Raw genomic sequence first — 19,329 nt, 5'->3', positions numbered from 1 at the left:
CTGAACGTAGAAAGTTTTTGAGCAAGGAAGAACTGCTCAGGTTGGAACATTGAACATTCTAGCGGCCCCTACGCTCAAATAAGTACGTTCAGTCAGGAAAGGTTTACTTACAAGGAGGTGTCAGAGAGAACGCAAGCCAGGCAAACAGGGCCCGGCAGACTTGTCGCAGGAATCTGAAAAGGCTCTTTAGATTAGATGACCCTTGGGGGTCTCCCAACGTATGTTCCTACGCAGAGCCTAGAATGAACCAGCGTGACCTGGTAAAGGCGAGGCCAACACTTAACTCTCGCTAAAAGAAGACATGTCTGAAAGTCTGGAAAGACCCCGAGACGGTGGGAAGAAGGAAGATGGAGGGAAAGAAGATCTTAGGAACGGGACTACGGGAGGAAGAGTGCAGGGAGAGCTCTGCAGTGCGGAGGGAGCCGCACGCAGTCCCTGAACCTGGTCTGGGGAGGGGATTAAGTCATGGGCGGGGCAGGTGGGCGGGGGGCGGGGTCGGCATCCCTCGGCACATGCGCATCACAGCTGGCCGGGCGCCGTAAGGAGTGGCACTTTTTAAAAGTGGAGCCTCAGGCCAGCCCCTAGCCTCAGCGTGTCTCAGTCGGTTGTCGAGTTCCTTCGGTCCCGGTCGTGCGTGCCTCTTGTCCCACGCAAGTCCAGCTTGTACCATGCCGGTCAAAGGAGGTAGCAAGTGCATCAAATACCTGCTCTTTGGATTTAACTTCATCTTCTGGGTGAGTGAGAGGCAACTGTCGCGCGCTCCTCTCCGGGACCACCTGTTCTCAGGCCCGGGACGGCGTCCGGGGCGGTGAGTGTCCCGGCGGCCGAGAGCGCGAGGAGCTGCTGGTACTGTGCGCGCCAGGCGGACTCCGGGCGAGAAGAGAAAGGCGCGGCGGCTGCCAGCTGGCCGGGCGGGACTGGCAGGTGGGCGGGAGGGGCAGGTGGGTGGGAGAGCCGAGGATCCTCGTGGCCCGGGCTGTGCACTTCGCTCCCGGGTCCCTCTGACGCCGAGGATTTGAGATGGGGTCTGTGCCTGATCCCACCCGCAGAACCCCCGAGTGTGAGAGAGGAGGGAGGGAGGAACAGAGCACCCTTTCTCGAGTAACTGGATGCCCTCCCTGGCCCGCGAGGCCCCTGGCCAGCAGGGCAGTTGAGTGTCTCCCACTTCGGTGGTCCCACAAGTGGTAAGGGGCGTCACAAGGGAGAGGAAATAGGTGTGGAGAGTCTTCCCTGCATCTGGAGGACGGCCTTTCCTTGAGTTCTGAACGCTCAACTGAGAACGTCCTTGCCTCCCTCTAAGCTACCTGAAAGACTAGATTGTCTTGATTCTTTTTCAAGAGCGATAACTATCTTGGCTGGAGAGAACTCTGGAGAGTTAGTTAAAGGACGGCGGGGTGCCTATCGGCGCCTCTAGATGGGATAAGTCCGGTGTTTCTGCATTTCCCAGGTAATCAGGCACTGCGGGCTTGAAGCCTCGCCTCCTAAGAATGTCCAGGTGGGGCCACGGGGAACGGCTGTTCACCTGCAGAGGCCCCAGAGGCAGGTGCTAGTAAACTATGCAGATGAACCTCTGGGAAAAGCATCAGAGAGTTTCTCCAGAAACTAAGGGACAGAAGCAAGGAAACGCACGGAAAACCCTTTTGTCTTAGTTCTGGGAGGGCACACCGCCTACACACAAATGGACAGCATTTGCTCCGGTGCAAGAGTTTAACCAGGCAACTCCTGTGCCACCAGAGGCTTTCAACAACAACGAAAAAGTACACTATTCCCTTGGAGCTGGCCATCGGGATGCTTAACCTCTTCCAGCAATTGGGAGCTTTAATACTCCCCGGAGTTGCTTGGAAGTGTTGCCCAACCTGCAGAGACCGCCTTGGGTTTCTAAGAGCCACCACACCCATACAACTTAAGAGGATGTCGGAAGGCATTCCCTCCTGGCCTGTTTCCCCAGCTCTGCAGACAGGCAGCCCAGATCCCAGGCTTGGCTTGGCCCACTCATCTGCTTAAGCACCACAAAACAAAGTCTGAAGGCAGCTGGCCCCACCCAGCCCCGCCCTGTCCTCTGGGGAGTTTTCCTCACTCTCCCCAAGTAGTCGCTCCCCTGCTAGTCTGGGGTCAGTCCCCAGACGCCTGCCCGCAGAGATGTTTGAATGTTTGGTGCTGAAAGGAAACCACATATTGCCACAGCCTGCCTGCTTCCCCCATCTGCCCCATGGCATAGGCAAGGGGCAGAGGGGAGGTGCCCAGGGCCACCCTATGTCTTCTCAGTCTGTAGCCTGCTGGCCTGCAATCTGTCCAGCGTTGTCTCCTGCTGCCACTTCACTCCTATCCAGAGTCGTCGTCCCCCCCCACCCCCCATGAGGCACTGCTGGTTGACTGTGCCTCCTGAAGCAGAACAATCTCACCCTAGAAGGGTCTGGTTTGGGGGTTGGGAACTGGTTCAGAGATTGTGTACCAACTATAGGTGCTAGCCCTCGTGTCCACCGTGAGGAAACAGAGTGCCCAAGATCGAAAGCAGAGTTAGTACTCTGACCTCTGGGCACCTTGTTTTCCTTCTTTACTCTCCTGTCTCTCTTACCATTAGGGAGGTGGGCAGTTTACTAAGTTAATTATTGTTACCTGTCCTACCCTGGGCTCTAATGGTGACAGTCATGTTACAACCTCTGTTAAGTATTTTACAGCCTCCAAAGGCTCCCCCCCAGCTCCATGATAATGCCAGAGAAAGAAGAGTTATCCCATTTGCCTATTGGTGACCAGAAACCTTGCCTGTGGAAGGTTAAGTGCTATAGGCAGGGTCAAGTGACAGGGTATTTACCAAGTGAGGTGGTAAGCTGGGTTTGGCTTTCAGGCAGGAGTAAAAGAAGGCTGAGGCAAAACTCCTCAAAATATCTTTTATGACAGGCGGTGATCTCGGCGGACCCTTGGGATTATTATGTCACCTCTTCAGTCTCTTGAGACTGGTGATTTATGAACTTGACATTTGGTACCTGGTGTGGGCTCTGAAAAGCAGGGGCCACCTTTGCCCGCAGAGGATGCTGAGGGGCTGGGTGGCGGGAATCCAAAGAGAAGCCAGCGTTTCTTAGTTGTAGTGGGGCAGTGGAGGAGAAGGGAGGACCGGAAAAGGGTAATCAGCCTCTCTCCTGGGCCTGAGCATGTCCCCTGTGGGCTGCTCCATGACAGCTGAGCCTGCCCAGCCTGCCTTTCTGAAGTTGGGTGTCTCTTGCCCACAGCCAAGCCAGCAATCAGTCTGTTTTTCCAACATCCTCAGAGCCAGACCTTGCAAAGCTATTTTGGTTGTTCCCAAATTGCCCTCAGATCTCTCTGTGTCTATCCCTCCACTCCCTCCAGAAAAGAAAGAAAAGAACTGAGGAAGAAAACATCATTCTGATGTCTAGTGCCTGAATGGCAGGTGACAGGAGTGTTCCAGGCCGTGATGTGGTGGCCAGCCGTGAGCCAGGCCAGGAATGTGCTGTTTCCCGTTCATTCGTTCGTTCATTTGTTTGTGGCCTTGCTGTACACGCAGCCACACTGGCCTTGATCCTGTTGCCTCTGTCTGGCCTTTCCCCATTCTACCCATTGCCCCAGATCCCACATAGTGAGGGCTTTCTATGGTCCTCAGCCTAGGCCAAGGAAAGGACAGATGGTCTCTACTGAGTGAGGCAGACCCTGCTTCCACACGCTCTGCCCTTTCCCCATCTGGAGGGGTGGAAGTAGCAGAGGGGCGGGCTCTCCTCTACCTCCAGAGATGGCATCACCTTCATGGAAGCTGCTTGGAAATGTAGGCAGAGATCTGGACCAGGGTTCAGAGCCTGGTGGAGGCCAGATTACTTTTCTGATCTGCACTCAAGTTTGCTCATCACAAAGCCACGAGTTGACGCAAACAGTCTCAGAATTCCATTCAAGATCAGCCTACAGAACAAGGCCCGGCCCACCACACACCACCATGCCACCTCCCCCCTGGTTAATGAGGCTCCCCAGCAAGCCAGGTAGGAGTCAGGAAATCACAGTGGACACCGAGAATTGTTCTGGCAAGTACAAACCTGTTTCTAGGATCTTCCCGGCTCCTTTCTCTTTCCCTCACTCTTGGGGGGTGGGGTTCTCCTTATCTTCAGGTTCTATTGTAAATGCTCTATTGCCTTTTATGGTCATAGATTGTCGAGGTAAATGCACAGCCCTGGATGTGCATCCTCAGCCCCTGGGCTTACCCTGTGTATTTCTCTGAGGCCAGGCGGTAGACGCAGGTCAGCTTCTCCCAGTAAACTATTGTGCTTCATAGTAGAAAGTGATTTGAGGCCATGGAGAGAGCAGGGAGGAGCAATTCCCAGGGAAGTGTGGATGTTTAAACCACAGATTAGACCACACTCCCTCCTGGTGTGGCCATGCAGTGTGGCTGTGCCTCTTTTCCACATCTCTCTGCCACACGAGCCAGCCTCACTCTTCAAAGCAAAACAACTGACTCCATTTTGTACACATCGGACTCAGGGAGAAAGGTGCACCCACTCCTGAAAATGAAGCTGAAGAGCTTCTAGGTTTCAAGTCACCAGGGTTCGAGTCAGGGCAGGCTATGGTGGGGTAGATGGCTGTAACAGGAGCCCCTCCCCACCCAGATCGCTGCTCCCCAGAAGTTGTTTGCCTTGGATGTTGGGTTGAACTGTGGCAATAAAATGGCTTCCCACAGAGCGCCTGGGCTGGAGCGACACTGCCCTGCTTGTACTGGAGCTGGCAGGTTGGGGAGAGGGTGAGCTGAGGCCAAGCGTCTGCACAGCTATGGAAAATAGGAACTGGCCCCTGTCGAGAGCTTTGGTTTCTCCCCAGCCATAGTTACCAATAACTAAGATCAGGAGTCCTGATCTCTGGGTGGTGGTGAGAACTGGATTCGTGAACGTACACTCACGCTCCCTCACACCCACACCCACACTCTTCACAGACTCTGCCCCTGTTTTCAGAGTGCCTGTGGCAGCATTCCAGACCTTGCTATGGCTCTGGAGAAGCTGGGGCTGCTGGCTGCTGGTTACTGGTTACTTCCCAAATTTGGACAGGTTTTGATAAGCAAGCCTTTCAGGAGTGGATCTGGGGTGGCCGGTCAGTGCTCACTCTTCTCACTCTTCTAAGTGAGCCCTTTCCTGGCTTCTGCGCCTCTCTCGGGAGGTGTGTTGGGTGTGAACCTTTAATTTTACACGTAGGCCTGTGTGTCCTGGGAGGTGGTTCCGCCTGGTTTTGGGTTCAATTCAGTTTTTATAAAGAACTGTGGCCTCTGAAATGGGTCACACAGTTTGGGACCTAAAAATAACTTGGATTTACAAGAAACATGTTTTCTTTGGTAGCACACACAGAGATGCATGGTTTTGACTGGGTGTTTTCTTATTTCTGGCATGGGACAGGGGCGAAGGGAGCAGGGACAGGAGTTAGGGTTCAAACCTCAGGGTTCTGGTGGCTGTGCAGAGCGCAGAGCTGTTGCTGCCGTGTGTGTGTGTGTGTGTGTGTGTGTGTGTGTGTGTGTGTGTGTGTATGTGTATGTGTATGTGTATGCATGCGTGCGTGCGTGCGTGCGTGCGTGCGTGCGTGCGCCCATGTGACGTTGAGAAAGAAATCAATAGTACCTGTCAACTTTTTGATTCTTTTGGTTTCCGGTGCTGGGGATTGAAGCCAAATCCTTGTGCCTGGAAGACAAGCACTCTGCCCTTTAGAGCCGCAGCCCGCCTCCCTCCCCAGCCCTCCATGTGTTGGATTCTGCCTTCCAGTCAAAGTCTTGCAGAAATGGGTTTTACCTCTTACACAGAGAAGAGCAAAAACCTCTTCATTTCAAGGGCTGTAAATCTCCCTGACCCTGAACCACCACCAGAAGGAGTGTATTTCAACTGAGTAACTTTGTGTGTGTGTGTTTTGTATGTTGTGTTTTCGAAGTCTGACTGCATGACACCTGGCTGCTCCATTCTGTGGGAAAGGTCAGGCTGGTCCAGGGACACTTTTATTTTCCATCAAGTGGTGGCACGCAGCTGTGGAAAGCAACATCCTGTCCCCAGATGAGACAATTTTATAAAAATTACATCCATCCGGGTAATTTTCTACCCCATCCACCCAAGAGAATACTGAGTCATGGATTCATGTGGGGAGGGGTATTTGCCTGTTTGGGGATTTTTGTTGTTTTGAGTTTTGTGGAGTTTTTTTGTTTGGTTGTTTGTTTGGTTGGTTGGTTGTTGAGACAGGGTCTCTCTATGTAGCCCACACTGGCCTTGGACTCAGAGATACATCCCCTTGCTTCTGCCTCTGCCGCCCAAATTAAAGGCATGAGTGCCACCACACCCAGCTGAGTTCTAAGTATTGTGGGTATATTGTTAGCTTTTTAGGGAGTCCCATGAAATTAGCAGAACTTTCTTTGGGGGGAGTGGTGGATGTTATGCATGATTTGGTTTTTCTGTTGTTCCGGAGGTCCATGAACCTTAGGTCAGGGGTAACCCCACACTAATTTGTTTCCCTTGGTTTCCAGGAAACCCCTGGTATGCCCTGACTCCCATGTTTCTGACACGGGTGACTTCCTGGAATTGAATGGGAAGAATAATAGAAGGTTTTTAGAAAGTGCTGTTAGAAGCCTCTAAGTTGAGCTGAGTCTAGTGGTGCATGACTTTAATTAATTAATCCTAGCATTCGGGAGGCAGAGGCAGGTGGATCTCGTTCGAGGCTAGCACGGTAGCCTGTAGAGTGGGTTTCAAGGGCAGCCAAGGCTACATAGTGAGACCCTGTCTCAAAAACAAGTAACTTAACAAACAAAAATACTGAAATGACCAAGACAACACCATCTTGTTCTAAACACACAGACACACACACATATTCCCTCCCTCCCTCCAGTCACATCTACCTTGACAACACATTTGAGATTCCCGTGACCTTGACAATGGTCCATGTGTATTAACCAAAATAACTGGCAAGTTATGTCTAGAATAACTATTGTACTCTGCCATGAATGAACATTCGAGGTTATTCTGACCACCCTCTGTGTGGGTGTTACCTTTAAAAACACTGTACCCCTGGGCTTGGGTACCAAGAGATTCTAAAGAGGCCCAAGCCCACTCTTGGTCTGGTCATCAGTAAAAAAAAAACTAAAAACGTTTCATTGGCTTAATCAGCATTTGGCATTAGTCTACGCCTCGTAGATCATCACAAAAAGAAAACAGCACAGAAGAAACTCTAGGTTCAAGACTGGTGCTGTGGGGGCTGGAGAGATGGCTCAGTGGTTAGGGGCACTTGCTGCTCTTACATGGGGACTCAGTTAGGTTCCCAGCAACCACACGGTGTCTCACGACCACCTATAACTCAAGTGACTGGGGATCCTATACCTCCTTCTCCTCTCCCGATGAGAAGGGCGCTGGATGTGCACGTGCCTCACACACACATATACACGCACGCGCGTGCGCATACACACACACATACACACACATGCACATGCACACACATATGCAGGCAAAGCAGTCTTACACATAAAAGAAATCTTTTAAAAGACTGAGGGTGTAGATGCAGGAGGCCCTGGTTCCAGTCAGTCCCCAGTGTCAGAAAGAAGAGAGGAGGAGCGGAACCCTGAGCCCATGTTGACCTGGGACAGCCCACACTGCAGAGCCGCCTCCCCACCCACCCTCACTGACTCTGCAGTTAATCATTGCTGAAGGACTGACTGGACACTCGCTCAGTTTAACCAGTGCTCTGTGTCTCTAGACCACACAAGGAATCATAACATAAGCTTCCGGGCAACTCTTGCTCGTTGGAGATTCCTCGTCCCACCCCCATGGAGCGTACAAGGCCCAGCTCAACCTTATCTCTCTCGTCTCTCCTTTGGGGACTTTGAGAAGGGGCAAAGGTAGGGACTGGGTCTCCAGAGAGGTAAAGAGTCAACAACCTAAGTGACAGAAACAGCCAGAAGAGTCTAACTTGGAAATGGCCCCTGTTAATTGCATCCCAAAGAAGGCTTCTGTGGGTTTGGAAACTGTTCACTAGAAGTGTCGTGAGCCCCGCTTGTTCGTTGCTCAGTGGGTAGAACAAGGGGCACTGTGTGGAGGGACAGAAGTGGTCTTCAGAGCTGACCTGATGCCCATGGGGAGGGGTGTGTGTCCTGTGAACACTCCTCACACTCGGGCAGGTCAGTGGCTCCCACTGACTTCCCACCTCCTAGTATCAGAAGGCAGCCCCTGTTCACTCATACCTGCCAGTATGTTGGGATCAGAACAACACAGCCCCTGTGTGGCTCACTAAAGCTGTCCTAGACTTGGGCTAAAAATACCAGAAAGTCAATTGAAGCATTCTCTTAAAGTCAAACGGATTTCTGCAGTATTTTAATTTTTATCCCCTTTCTACCTACAGTGAGTCTATAGTGTGTGTGTGGATTATTAAAACTGGATGAGAAAATGTGCAAAGCCATGTACAGTTGTGAGCTCACCATGGCTTTCCTGGTGGCTGGAAATTTAGGTATCGGGGTGCACGTCACAAGGGTGAGCGTTGGCAGAGCGCCTGTTTGCACATACACCACACATGTTCACACCCCAGCTCTGATGGATGTTTTCAGGCTGGGGAACCTCCACTGCCTAGTCCGGAAGAGGAATGTGCACCCTGGAGACAGCCCCTCCCCTCTAAGGCGGCTTCCTGCTGCGCCTTCTTGTTTCTGATACCGCTGGTGTCAGTCTGTGGCCCTTACTGCCCTCAAATGTGGTGTTGTGTTGAGTTTGAGACAAGGTGGAATCAAACTGTGGCCCAGCCTATCACCATTCAAACGTTAAGCCTCCTTTTACCAGTCTGGGACAGTCTTAACACACTCTGCTTTCCGCTACCCAAATCGTTACCCTGGGTCTAAGGCACATGACCTTTAAGTGACCCAGAAAACTCACTGCAAAGTAGAAATTAGATTATCATCCAGTGCTGGGCTTGAAGAGCCCTCAGTCCTTTGTATCAGGTAGCCGACATCTGGTTCATGCCGGTTCATGGCAGTTACCCCTAGGACCCCAAGGAGTGTTGGTGCAGGTACGAGCAGAGGCTCTAGGTTGCATCTTGGAACCCAGTTTTCCAAGAGTTAAGATTCCTGGCTGCCCTGACTGGTGGAGGGAGCTGAGGTGGAGGAAGCTGAGGTGGAGGGAAAGCTAAGCAGAGACAGGCATGAAGTCACTGAGGGCTCTGGGAAGCAGAGTTTTCGTGGCGTGGACCAAGGGTGTGGGCAAAGCTCAGAGGAACAGCAGCCAAAGGAAGGACGCCTAGACCTGGCTATGGCAAGTCCAATTTCAACAGCACCTCAGGCCGAACTTAACAGTTCTGGGACTTGGATGTGTCTTCTGTCTCCGTGTATCCCTTTCCCAGCATGGGGGTGGGAGAGACACACCTGGACAAAGTGATTTTGAATCCACACTTTGTCATTAGTCAGAATCATATTCAATACTTTATTTGTGGTATTAACCTCAGAGGAGCAATTTAACTTCTGTGCACAGTTTTCCTGTATAAAACATGGGAGATGAAGTCTCGGGGTATGGCTCATTACTGATAAAACGCTTGCCTGTTGTGATAGCCCAGGGTTCAATCCCCAAGCCCACATAAACAAATCATGGTGGCACTAGCCTGTGAGCTCAGCACTTAGGTGGTGTAGGCAGGAGGATCAAGAGTTCAAGATCTTCCTCAGCTACTTAGTGAGGCCAGCTTGGGCTGTGTGAGACACCGCCTCTCACACACACATTAAAAAGGAAGTTGGTGTTATCTACTAGAAGGCCCATTGTGAAAACAGCTCAAGTGAATTAATTGCTTAAGGTAGGGTGTAGGTCAGAGGACAGATGTGCAAACACTTGTCATCTAAAACTAAGAGACCTAAAACATGAAGGAAGAGATTGTGCGAAGGGTTGAAATGCACGCTAAGTAAGGCACAGCAATTTGGAAACCTTGTCTGCTGTGAATACTGCTAGCCAACACTGCCAAGGCGCATACAAGGCTCAGCCCCTGTTTGAAAGCTGTCCAAGGGTCACCTCCCACCTCTGAGACCATCCACGATAGCACATCTTCACTTCTGCAGGTGGTAAGAGAGCTGCTGGTCCTGTGGTAAGAGAGCTGCTGGTCCTGTGGTAAGAGAGCTGCTGGTCCGCACAGGAAATGTGGGCCAGCAGGAGTGTGCACGTCTAATCTCCAGACACCTTGGTGAGGTGTGTGCTGTGTGAGAAAAGCCAGTGTGTACAGCCGAGCCGGCTCTAAAGCGAGAGTCCTCACGTCGGCGTCCTCCTCATCACATGATCAGAACCCCTGCTTTCCTCAGAAGGGATTATTTACAAGCTTGGGGGGGGGGGGTTGTGTTGCGTGTCTGGCAAGTGGAAACCGCAGCTAGGATGCCTCTGTTTTGAAAGAGGTTAGCCTGGGCCTCAAGCATGCCAGGCCTGCTCTGCAGCTGAACGACACCCCCACCCCAAAGACGCTGCTCTTTAAATGATGCTGATTCTGTCCACAGAAGAAAGGATTTCATAACTCTTGAACTTGTCCAGGCCAGGTTGATGCCTCATTATCATTACTAGGGTGATACTCTGAGGAAAAGTTGACATAGCCCCAAGTTCGCAGTCTCCACCTTCCTAACGGGGTGCCCTTTAATACAGTTCCTCCTGTTATGGTGACCCTCAACCACAAAATTATTCTCATCGCTATGTCATAACCACAATGTTGCTACTGTTATAAGTCGCAATGTAACTATCTCCGGATGTGATATGGAACCCCTGTGAAAGCATCGTCTACCCCAAAAAGGTCTCCACTACTGCCCTAAATGTTCTTCCGCACCCTGGAGAAGTAAATCCCACTGCAAACAGTTTCTACCAAGAACGAGATGACATGAGAAATAGACTCCTCTCTCATGGTCTGTGTCACGCAGGTGACAAAGAGAGCCCACATCTGAGTCACTCTGAGCATGCTGTGACGTGGGCAAGTCACCTCTCTGAGCCTGTTTTCCTCTTCTCCGATTGAACGTGATTATAGAAGCCATCTATGGTCAGGTCGCCATGCAGGTCAGCTAGCCACACAGAAGGAAAGCCTGGAAAGAGAACGGGCCCCTTCTTAAACTTTGGTATTTTACAACTGGATTTTTTTTTTAAAAATGCTGAACTATATGAGTATAGAGTTTTCTCAAAATATAAGATGTAAAATAGAAGTTGACTTCTTAAGGGCCTGGCTTCCTGTATTTTGTTGGGAGTTATAGCTGTTACATTTGCACACGCAGCCCATGATGCAACAAAAGAGTCTTAGGGACCTGGGCCATGTGTCACATGCCTGGAAGAAGATCAAATGAAGGTCGTTGTCAGCTACATAGTGAGTTTAAGCCCAGGAATGACCGCACAAAAAATTTTCCAATAAAAGAAAAAGGTCATTTGTGAACCAGAGTAACTGAGGGAGTTGATCTGTGAAAAACAGGGCTCCTGTGAGATGGCAAGTTAGTGGCTTCAGCCTCATCTTCCTCATCTGCATAATGGAGGGAGTGATGTAGCATTTCATGCAAAGCTATTGCCCTGTCCCTGGCCCACATGAAGAGCCCAAAGGTTGGGTGAGTTAGTTTGAGTGTCTCCAGCCATGGCTGGAGTCACAGCACCACTCGCTTTCTTTAAATGTTTGGAGCGTAGAACTCGTCCCAAACGGAGCTCTCTCTCCTCCAGCTCTGTGGGATCACAACACAGGGTGGCTCAGAGCCGAAACTGGCCTCTAGCATATGTCACAGGGCTTATCTCTCCATCCACGGAATGCTTGGCTGTCTCCCAGTTTGGGAAGGGTGGCGAAATTAGCCCTCAGTCAAGGCTCACCTCTGAAGCTTAAGTTGGCGTTAATTCCGAGTAGTCATGAGCTACGTGAACTACTCTGCATGGAGGCAATCCCGGCACTTGCTGTGCAGAGGCGAAGGATCCAAGTTCCTCATCCTCAGCTATGTATGTAACAAGTTTAGAGACCCCCCTGCCTCACAACAACAGAGAATGAAAGGAAATGGGGGGAGGGGCGGAGCAAGGAGAAAGTAAAAGAAACAATCTTACTTTGCCCTAAACCAAGAGTACAGCCTTAGCGCCCCCCACCCCCATCCCAATTCACCCAATTCGTCCGAAAAGAGGACTGAATTTTTTTTTATCTAGAAGCTTCTGGACAACAAGGTCATCCCCCTCCCCCCAGGAAACCAGATCTTAGAGGGTGTCAAGCCAAAGTCATCATTGCTTCTGTACAGACATCAGGAGAGAAAATGGAGAGCACTTGGGTGGAGCTCCCTGAAGCACATTTTCCAGGGACCACATCCTGTCCTGCCTCAGCAGAGAGAAAGGATGAACCCAAAGGAAGAGCTGGTTTCTGCCCTCCCTCCCCAGGCAGCTGACACTTCATCCTCAAGCCTGGACAAGGGAGGAAATCCTTGCGGCTCAATTAATTCAAGTTAGAGTATTTTTCCAAGGCCAACCTGTCTGGGCCACCAGTCCCTGACCTGGGGATTCCCGGTCGCACATGGGCAGTTCTCCGAAGTAGAGTTTTCTTCTCTGTGACCTTGCTTCCATTTGGGCCCTTCCTGTTCCGTCTGTGTCCTCTTGAGTGAGTTGCTTAACATCTCTGAAGATCTCTAATCACAAGTAAAGGCTCCTAACTTGATAAACCACATCCCACCCGGGAGGCATGCGTGGGTTCACAGATAACAGCTGTTTCTGTTATTGACAGCCTCTGTTGTAAACATTGTATATTTCCCCTCTCCTGCCTCTGGCAGGAAAACTTGGGAGAAGTTAAGTCATTGCTAAAGCTGGGTAACCTGACTGCAGTCTCTGTGTTTTCTTGTTTAAGAATAAAAAGGGAACTCTCTTAGCCTGGGAGAGTGTGAAGCCAGAGTCTATGCTCCTGCATAATTGCAGCTTAGCCTTAGAAAATAGGGGTGTAGCTTTCAGGAAGCTTCAGCCCTGGCTGGCCATGGGAACCTCTTACAACTCCCCTGAGTCATTGGAGAACTAGGGTAAAGAGGTAAACGCACCGTTGGGAACCAGATGCATGTTCCCACTTGATCTCTTGTGTTTCAGCTTCCTACCCTTGATCCTTCAGTGTGGAGCTGCCCAGCCAGTGGGCCTGCCTCTCACTCTTCCCACCCCCGACTCCTGCCAGCCTCCTCTGGCTGTAGCAAGCAGTCCCGGAGGACTTCCTGTGGTGGCTTTGCGGTTGGGTTGGTTAAGGGTGCCAGAGCCCACTCCCTGTGTCTGTGTCCAGTGGGGAAAACAGCCTTGCTCAAGGGAGGCCACAAGCTCATCTCCCACAAACACAGCCCAGGAAAGATCACCCCTCCCTCCCTTGGTGTTTTTCAGAAATGAGGGGGGGGGTAGCGGGGTGGGGGGGAGCTGTCCTTCAGGCTCACAAATCCAGGAAACGCTGTTTCCTGCCATCCTTCTTGTTCAGTATGTAAACAAAAGTCCAGGGTAGTGATCGTAGTTGTGAAAGTGTCAGAAAAACCCAGGGTCCTGGGTAACCTCTACCTGAACCAGGTTTCTGGCAGGTCTAGGAGGGAGTCTAACAGGTTCTAGGGACTACCCTTTGGGACCCGCTGCCTGGTGAACGGGTTCCCCTCCCCCCCCAGGGGGGTTCGCTGTAGATGTGAATGCTGCCCACTTGGTAGAAGGTGGAGTCTAAAGATTTGCTCGCCAGTCCTGCCAGCCAATCCATCTATTAATCTCAAGTCCATTCCGTTGTTCTTGAAACAAAAGCTAACAGTTGTGATCCTCGAGGAAAGGCAAGCATGAACTTCTTCTGTTGGAGTCGACCTGAGTATTTATTACGTATAACTGAGGGTTGGCACCTGGGTGTAGGAGGGCCCCTTCCTCTAGCACTGGCTATGCCCTTGCCTTCCCACAGCCAATAGTTCCAGTCTTGGGTGGGGGAGGGGAGACAGGAGAGGAGGCTGCCACTTGGGATCCTGTGTGTTCTTGCTGGCATTGCCTAGCCAAGCCTCCTAACCGCCGGCAACTGGGCCCATCTCAGGCTTGGCATTTGCTGGTGAGAGGAGGTCGCCATGGGAACGGGTGAGGCCCAGAGCCCATGGGGTCTGGGTGGCCTGACTTGCTTTTGAATGTTGAAGCCTGCGGACACAGAGGGCCTTATCTTCGCCTCGGTGACTTTCTTTAAGCTTGACTGATATTTTCAGGCCTGGGAAACAGTTCATAGCTAGAGTGCATCCTGGCTATTGGGTCTTCCCGGGCGGACTGAGCAAGCAACAGTGAGTGCCTACAGGTGCCCAAGTCCCCCGGGTTCAAGCGAAAGCATACAGCAGAGCGAGGAGCATCTGCTGAGGGGACAGTTATGAGCTGCTGTCCTGTCCTGTCCTGTGCCAGTCTAGGGCAGTCTCCCTCCCTCGCTCCCTCCCCATTCTGGAATCCTAGGAGAAGCCATACCCTACCAGCCTCGCCTCCCACTCACTTCTGCCATTCCATCCAGGCCTGGGCTCTGGCAAGCATTTCCCCGATGTAGAAAAGGTAAATGTACCCATCTAAGACACGGCCTCAGAAAACAGAAACCCAATGTCCCAAATTTTGCAGCTTCTGCCAGCCACCTTCTCAGATCACAGGGAGACACACAACATCCAGGGAGTGCCTGCCAGTCTGCCCGGGTCGCCCCATGTCTTAAGTTTTTTTGTTATTATTGTTGCTACTATTTTTTTTCTCACTGCAGAGACTGGCTGTAGTGACCTACGGTTTCCAGAGTGTTTTATGTGTGTGCTTCTTTGACCTATGCCGAAAGTGAAACAGTGTTTCAGTGCATGCCTGTGTGTGTTCTCGTGCCTGTGTGCGTTCTCGTGCCTGTGTGCGTTCTCGTGCCTGTGTGCGTTCTCGTGCCTGTGTGCGTTCTCGTGCCTGTGTGCTTTCTCGTGCATGCGTTGAAACAAATGAAACCAGTTGTGTGGTGCATTCCTGTAATCCCAGCAGCATTCAGGAGGCTGAGGCAGGAGGATCAGCACAAGTTTCAGGCCAGCCTAAATATGTATCACAGAGCTACAGTCGGCCTGTCTCACAGAGAGAAACAGCTGTGGGAATGAAGAGTCTTAATGGCGGAGGGAAGTGCTTGGTGTTGAGCTCTTGACAGAGTGCTTCTTCTCAGCAGAGGAAGGAGTGCAGAAACATCACCTGGCACCCTTGGTGGAACCAGGTCAAACACATGCCTAGAATTCCCTGGTGATTCTGGCACCATCCTATGTGCAGCTAGAAACTGGTGGCTCAGTCAGGCAGGTGGCCGCTCTGGGGCTTCCTGCTTCTTGCTTGCTACATTTCAGTGATGCCACCACGCTGCCCTGAAATAGCCATTGTTTTTTTTCCAGAACAACAACAGGAAGTAGGAAAGAAAACCCCTCCTCCCCCTCTCCCATACCTCCTCCTCCCCAGCACCCGCCTCAGTCCCCCTCAGTTCGGCAGACAGGCTAGCTACTTCACGTCCATTTGGAGTGGGTTGGACATGTAGCGGAGTTAGAACACCTTCCTAACAGGCACAAAACCGTGAGTTCAGTCTCCAATAACCCGAACACCAGGCTCAGTGGCCCTTGCCTCTTTGGGTTTGTTACTGTTTGAGGTAGAAACAGGGAGATCTGAAGTTCAAGGCCATCCTTAGCTACTATAAAGTTTATACCTAGGCTTCGTGAAATCCTGTTTAAATCCCCACTGCCCCACCCCCAAGCCGTCCTCCCCCTCCCCCACCCCTAGCCAAATACAAAGCCCAACAGCTGACTTCACCTGCTCCATATTTTCTGGACCCTGGCCCCGCCCAAAACACCCAGTGCACCCCGGTGTGTTTTGATTGGGATCTCCCCCATGGGGTCACATGCCACCTCTCACTTGAGAGACCCAGTGCAGTAGAGGCTCAGTTTCTAGTCTCCTCCTAGTCCATCGGCCCACAGACTTGAAGAGTTTCTGTCAGTTCCCCTTGTCCCGTGGGTGGTGTGTATCTCCACAGGTTCTGGCTGGGCCCAGTTTTGCAAGCTTGGCCAGGAACAGCTGATCAGCCCAGTACCCCTAAGCGCCATTATTACTATTTAGCCTTTTTTATTTTTTAAATCGACCTTTGGAATTGGAGGTATTCCCGTTGGCTGCAGGTCATGTTTCAGGGAGAGACTGTCCCCGCTAGTGAGATTTTCCATGTGACTCACTAAAACCCTGCTCTGCACTTTCTGTGGATCAGAGAAAACAGACGTGAGATGGAATGTGGCTCGGTGGTGGAGGGCTCCCGGGCTTGCCTCGCAAGTCCAAGGCCTGCGTTCCTGGGTGGACACCAGAAGGGAAAAGCAGGGAGAAGAAGGTTTTGTGCCTCTGAAATTGGCTTAAGCCTTATGTGACAAGGTTACCTGTGTGTCCACCCCAAATCGGAGTTTCTGGCTGGATTTTTCGAAGGGTAGAGTTACAGAGAGGACCGCAGAGCAAGCACTCTGCAGAAACTTGGCTTCTCAAAAGGATTTACCAGAGGCGGGCGTGGTGATGCAGGCCTGTAATCCCAGCCCTAGCTGTGCCTAGAGAGAGCCCGGTGGAAGGGACTAGAGACTTCCTCAGGATTAGCCCAATCTCCTCCAGGACCTTACACCTGGGAGGCAAGTGCCTAACCACTGAACTACTCTATTTTTGATTTAAAGTGAGTGTTTACTCCATAGCCCAGGCTGGCTCAAAGCTCCTCCTGCCTCGGTCTCCCAAGTGCTAGGATTACAGATGTGACCCACTGTACTTTTTTTTGGGTGGGGGGGATGGAGAGGGTGAAAGGTGGGTGGAAGGAAACAGGATCTCAAAGTGTATCCCTGACTAGCCCCGAATTCACTTACTATCTTGACCAGATTGGCCTCAAACTTAGATCTGCCTGCCTCTGCCTCCTGAGTGCTGGGATTAAAGCCCGCAGGAGCTGCTGTCTGTGCACAGCTCCGCCTGTCACCTGAGATATTAGGAAAGGGCTCCGGTGTCTCTTTGGAGCTGTTGTGTTAGGGTTAGGGTGAATGGGAACGGGGCGGGGGTGGAGGGTGAAAAAGAAGTTGATCTGACTGACCTTAAGGAATGTGTGCTCTGGGCAGTGCTGGAGCAACAGTAGTCTAGGTGGCCAGGGTGACATTTCAGGAGGAAGGACTTGATGGGCAGAGTGGGAAGGGAATGCCAGAGTTGGAAACTGAGATTCTAATTAAAGGCGGAGGAGCCTGGGGTTCCTTGGTGTCATGTGCAGGTTGGGACGATTCATCTGTGAGGATTCAGGACTGTCGAGTAGGGAGCAGGTTAAAGAAAGGAAGTCTGGGTTCCTGTTTTGCTCTTTTTGGGGAGTGGGGAGAGGATGAGAGACCTGCCATTGCGGTGCTGACAGAGACAGAATCACAGAGACAGTAAAGGAGCTAATTAACCGAGCAGCCCTGCAAGGAGACCGGAGCTTTATGGGGCAGAGACTGGCAGGCGGCATCAGCTGCTGCTTCTCAGACCTACAGAGGCAGTAGCAGTAGCCAAGACAGATCGTGTAGCCCTCGCTGGCTTCTAACATCACTCCATACCTTCCCATGTTTGTTTAGGGTTTATTTGAGTTTGGGGGAGGTTTTGTGAAATGGGGTTTCGTAACAGAACCCAGACGATCCCAGAACTCACTGTCTTCCTGGCCCAGCCTGGAGTACAGGGTTGTCCCGCCTCACCTAGCTCCGCCATATTGTTGTTAACCTGTGCCACACTTTCCATTTGTCCATTCTGTTCCTGAGTCTCACCGAAGATCCCACGTGACAGCAGTTGTCCTAAATCTCTGGTCTGTGACAGCCTCTGACTTTCCATGTTCCTCATGATCCTGACAGTTTTTCTAGACATTGGTCACCCGGCCCCTGGGGAAGCTGAAGGAGGAGGTGGAAGAGGGTTCAAGAGTAGACTGGGCTCCTTAACAAAACTTTGTCTCAGAAACCAATACAGAAAGTGTTGTTGGGTTTGGGGAGGTGGCTCGGTGGGCTCAGTGCTTTCCCAGGGGAAGCTGGAGGATGGAGTTCTTGTCCCCGGAGCCCACATAAAGCACTAGAGTTTGGAGGGAGATGGAGGTAGAGAAAGGAAGCCCAAGAAGCTATCAGGGGCTCTGCTTACATGGCAACAAATAAGAGACCGTCTGAAGGGGAACGCAGGCTGTCTTGTCCTCTGACCTCCACACATGTGCCATAGCACACACAGAAGTATACACACGCACACAGACACACACACATAACATACACACACACATATATATAATATACACACACGTGCACACACATGCACATATAACATCCACACACGTATACACACGTAGACACCCACATGTAACACACACTCTCATACACACGCTGGTTTTTGTTTTGTTTAGAAAACAGGAACAGAACAGAAAGAAGAAGTTCCGGGCTGAGTTCTTTGTGGCCTCTATGCAGTTTGTTTCCGTTTTTGTTTGTTTGTTTGTTTGTTTTGTTTGTTTTTGTTTTTTCTTATGGTCCATCTTATACTAATTAAAAATCCATATGAACCGAGCCAAACAAAGCAAGCCACAGTGAAACAATGAGAGAAACTCCTTTTTCCTTCACCGTCACATGGATGGAACCATTTGGGGCCAGATGGCAAAGGAGCTTTTCGCAGCAAAACCAGACTGTTTTCCACTTGGCTTTTGTTGGAAACAAAAAAGGTAGCTAGGCCAACTGTAGGCAGGGCCTCTGGCTGGGAGAGCTGCCTCTGACTGGGAGAGCTGCTGCCTCTGGACTTTCATCTCCTTCCCCTGCAGCTCCTGCCCCCGCACATTGCTCTGGCCCATTTCTAAGGACCGGTGTGAGCATTGGTCTGAGCATCTGCATCGAACCTGTCCAGATCATGAGGGACATGACAGCAGTGGGCTGGCTGCTTTGTGGCTGATGTGACTACCACATGTCAGGTAGTCGGGCTGGAAGGGAACTTCTTATTGTTCTTGTTCTTGGGATAAGTTACTGGCACAAGCAACCGAGAGACAAAGGTTCGCTCTGGCTCCAGTTGATGCAAAGCACGAAGGAAGGGAAGTCCTGTCCTGGAGCAGGAGCTTGGGGTAGGGGTCAGTCTTTTTGCCTCACAGATGCATATGCAGTCCTTCCCTGCTGTCTCCAAAGTGGACATTCCAGGAACTCCTTACCCAAGAGTCCTTGCCCCCAACCCAACCTCTGCAGATGCCAAAGTCCAAGGTGGCCTCAAGTACAATGTTACATTTATATTGTTACATTTACATGAGACCCATACATATCCGGATTCAAGCCTGCCACCTTCAGCAGAGCACACCCAAGGGGCCCAACTGCCCGTTCACAGGAAATCTGCAGGAACAGCCCCCTCACCTTGTGGAATCCCTTAGGAAACGATTGGCTCGGTGCTTTTTTTT

At 51.3% G+C, this 19,329-nt stretch overlaps 1 protein-coding gene across 2 annotated transcripts in view; it reads left to right on the top strand.

Moving 5' to 3' along the window:
* The first annotated feature begins 502 nt into the window (after positions 1 to 502).
* Cd9 (CD9 molecule) overlaps positions 503 to 19,329 on the top strand; it is a 32,911-nt gene continuing 14,084 nt past the window's right edge. The window contains exon 1 of one of the 2 annotated variants that reach the window (XM_063285570.1): positions 503 to 734. In XM_063285570.1, coding sequence (XP_063141640.1) covers positions 669 to 734 — 66 coding nt within the window. In that variant the 5' untranslated portion in view covers positions 503 to 668. The remainder of the gene's footprint in view (positions 735 to 19,329) is intronic. The other variant, NM_053018.1, reaches the window with a different exon arrangement.

Source organism: Rattus norvegicus, chromosome 4 (genome assembly GCF_036323735.1).
Source record: "Rattus norvegicus strain BN/NHsdMcwi chromosome 4, GRCr8, whole genome shotgun sequence".
In the NCBI taxonomy this organism is placed as follows: Eukaryota; Metazoa; Chordata; class Mammalia; order Rodentia; family Muridae; genus Rattus; species Rattus norvegicus.
This window is presented reverse-complemented; position numbering and strand designations above follow the sequence as displayed.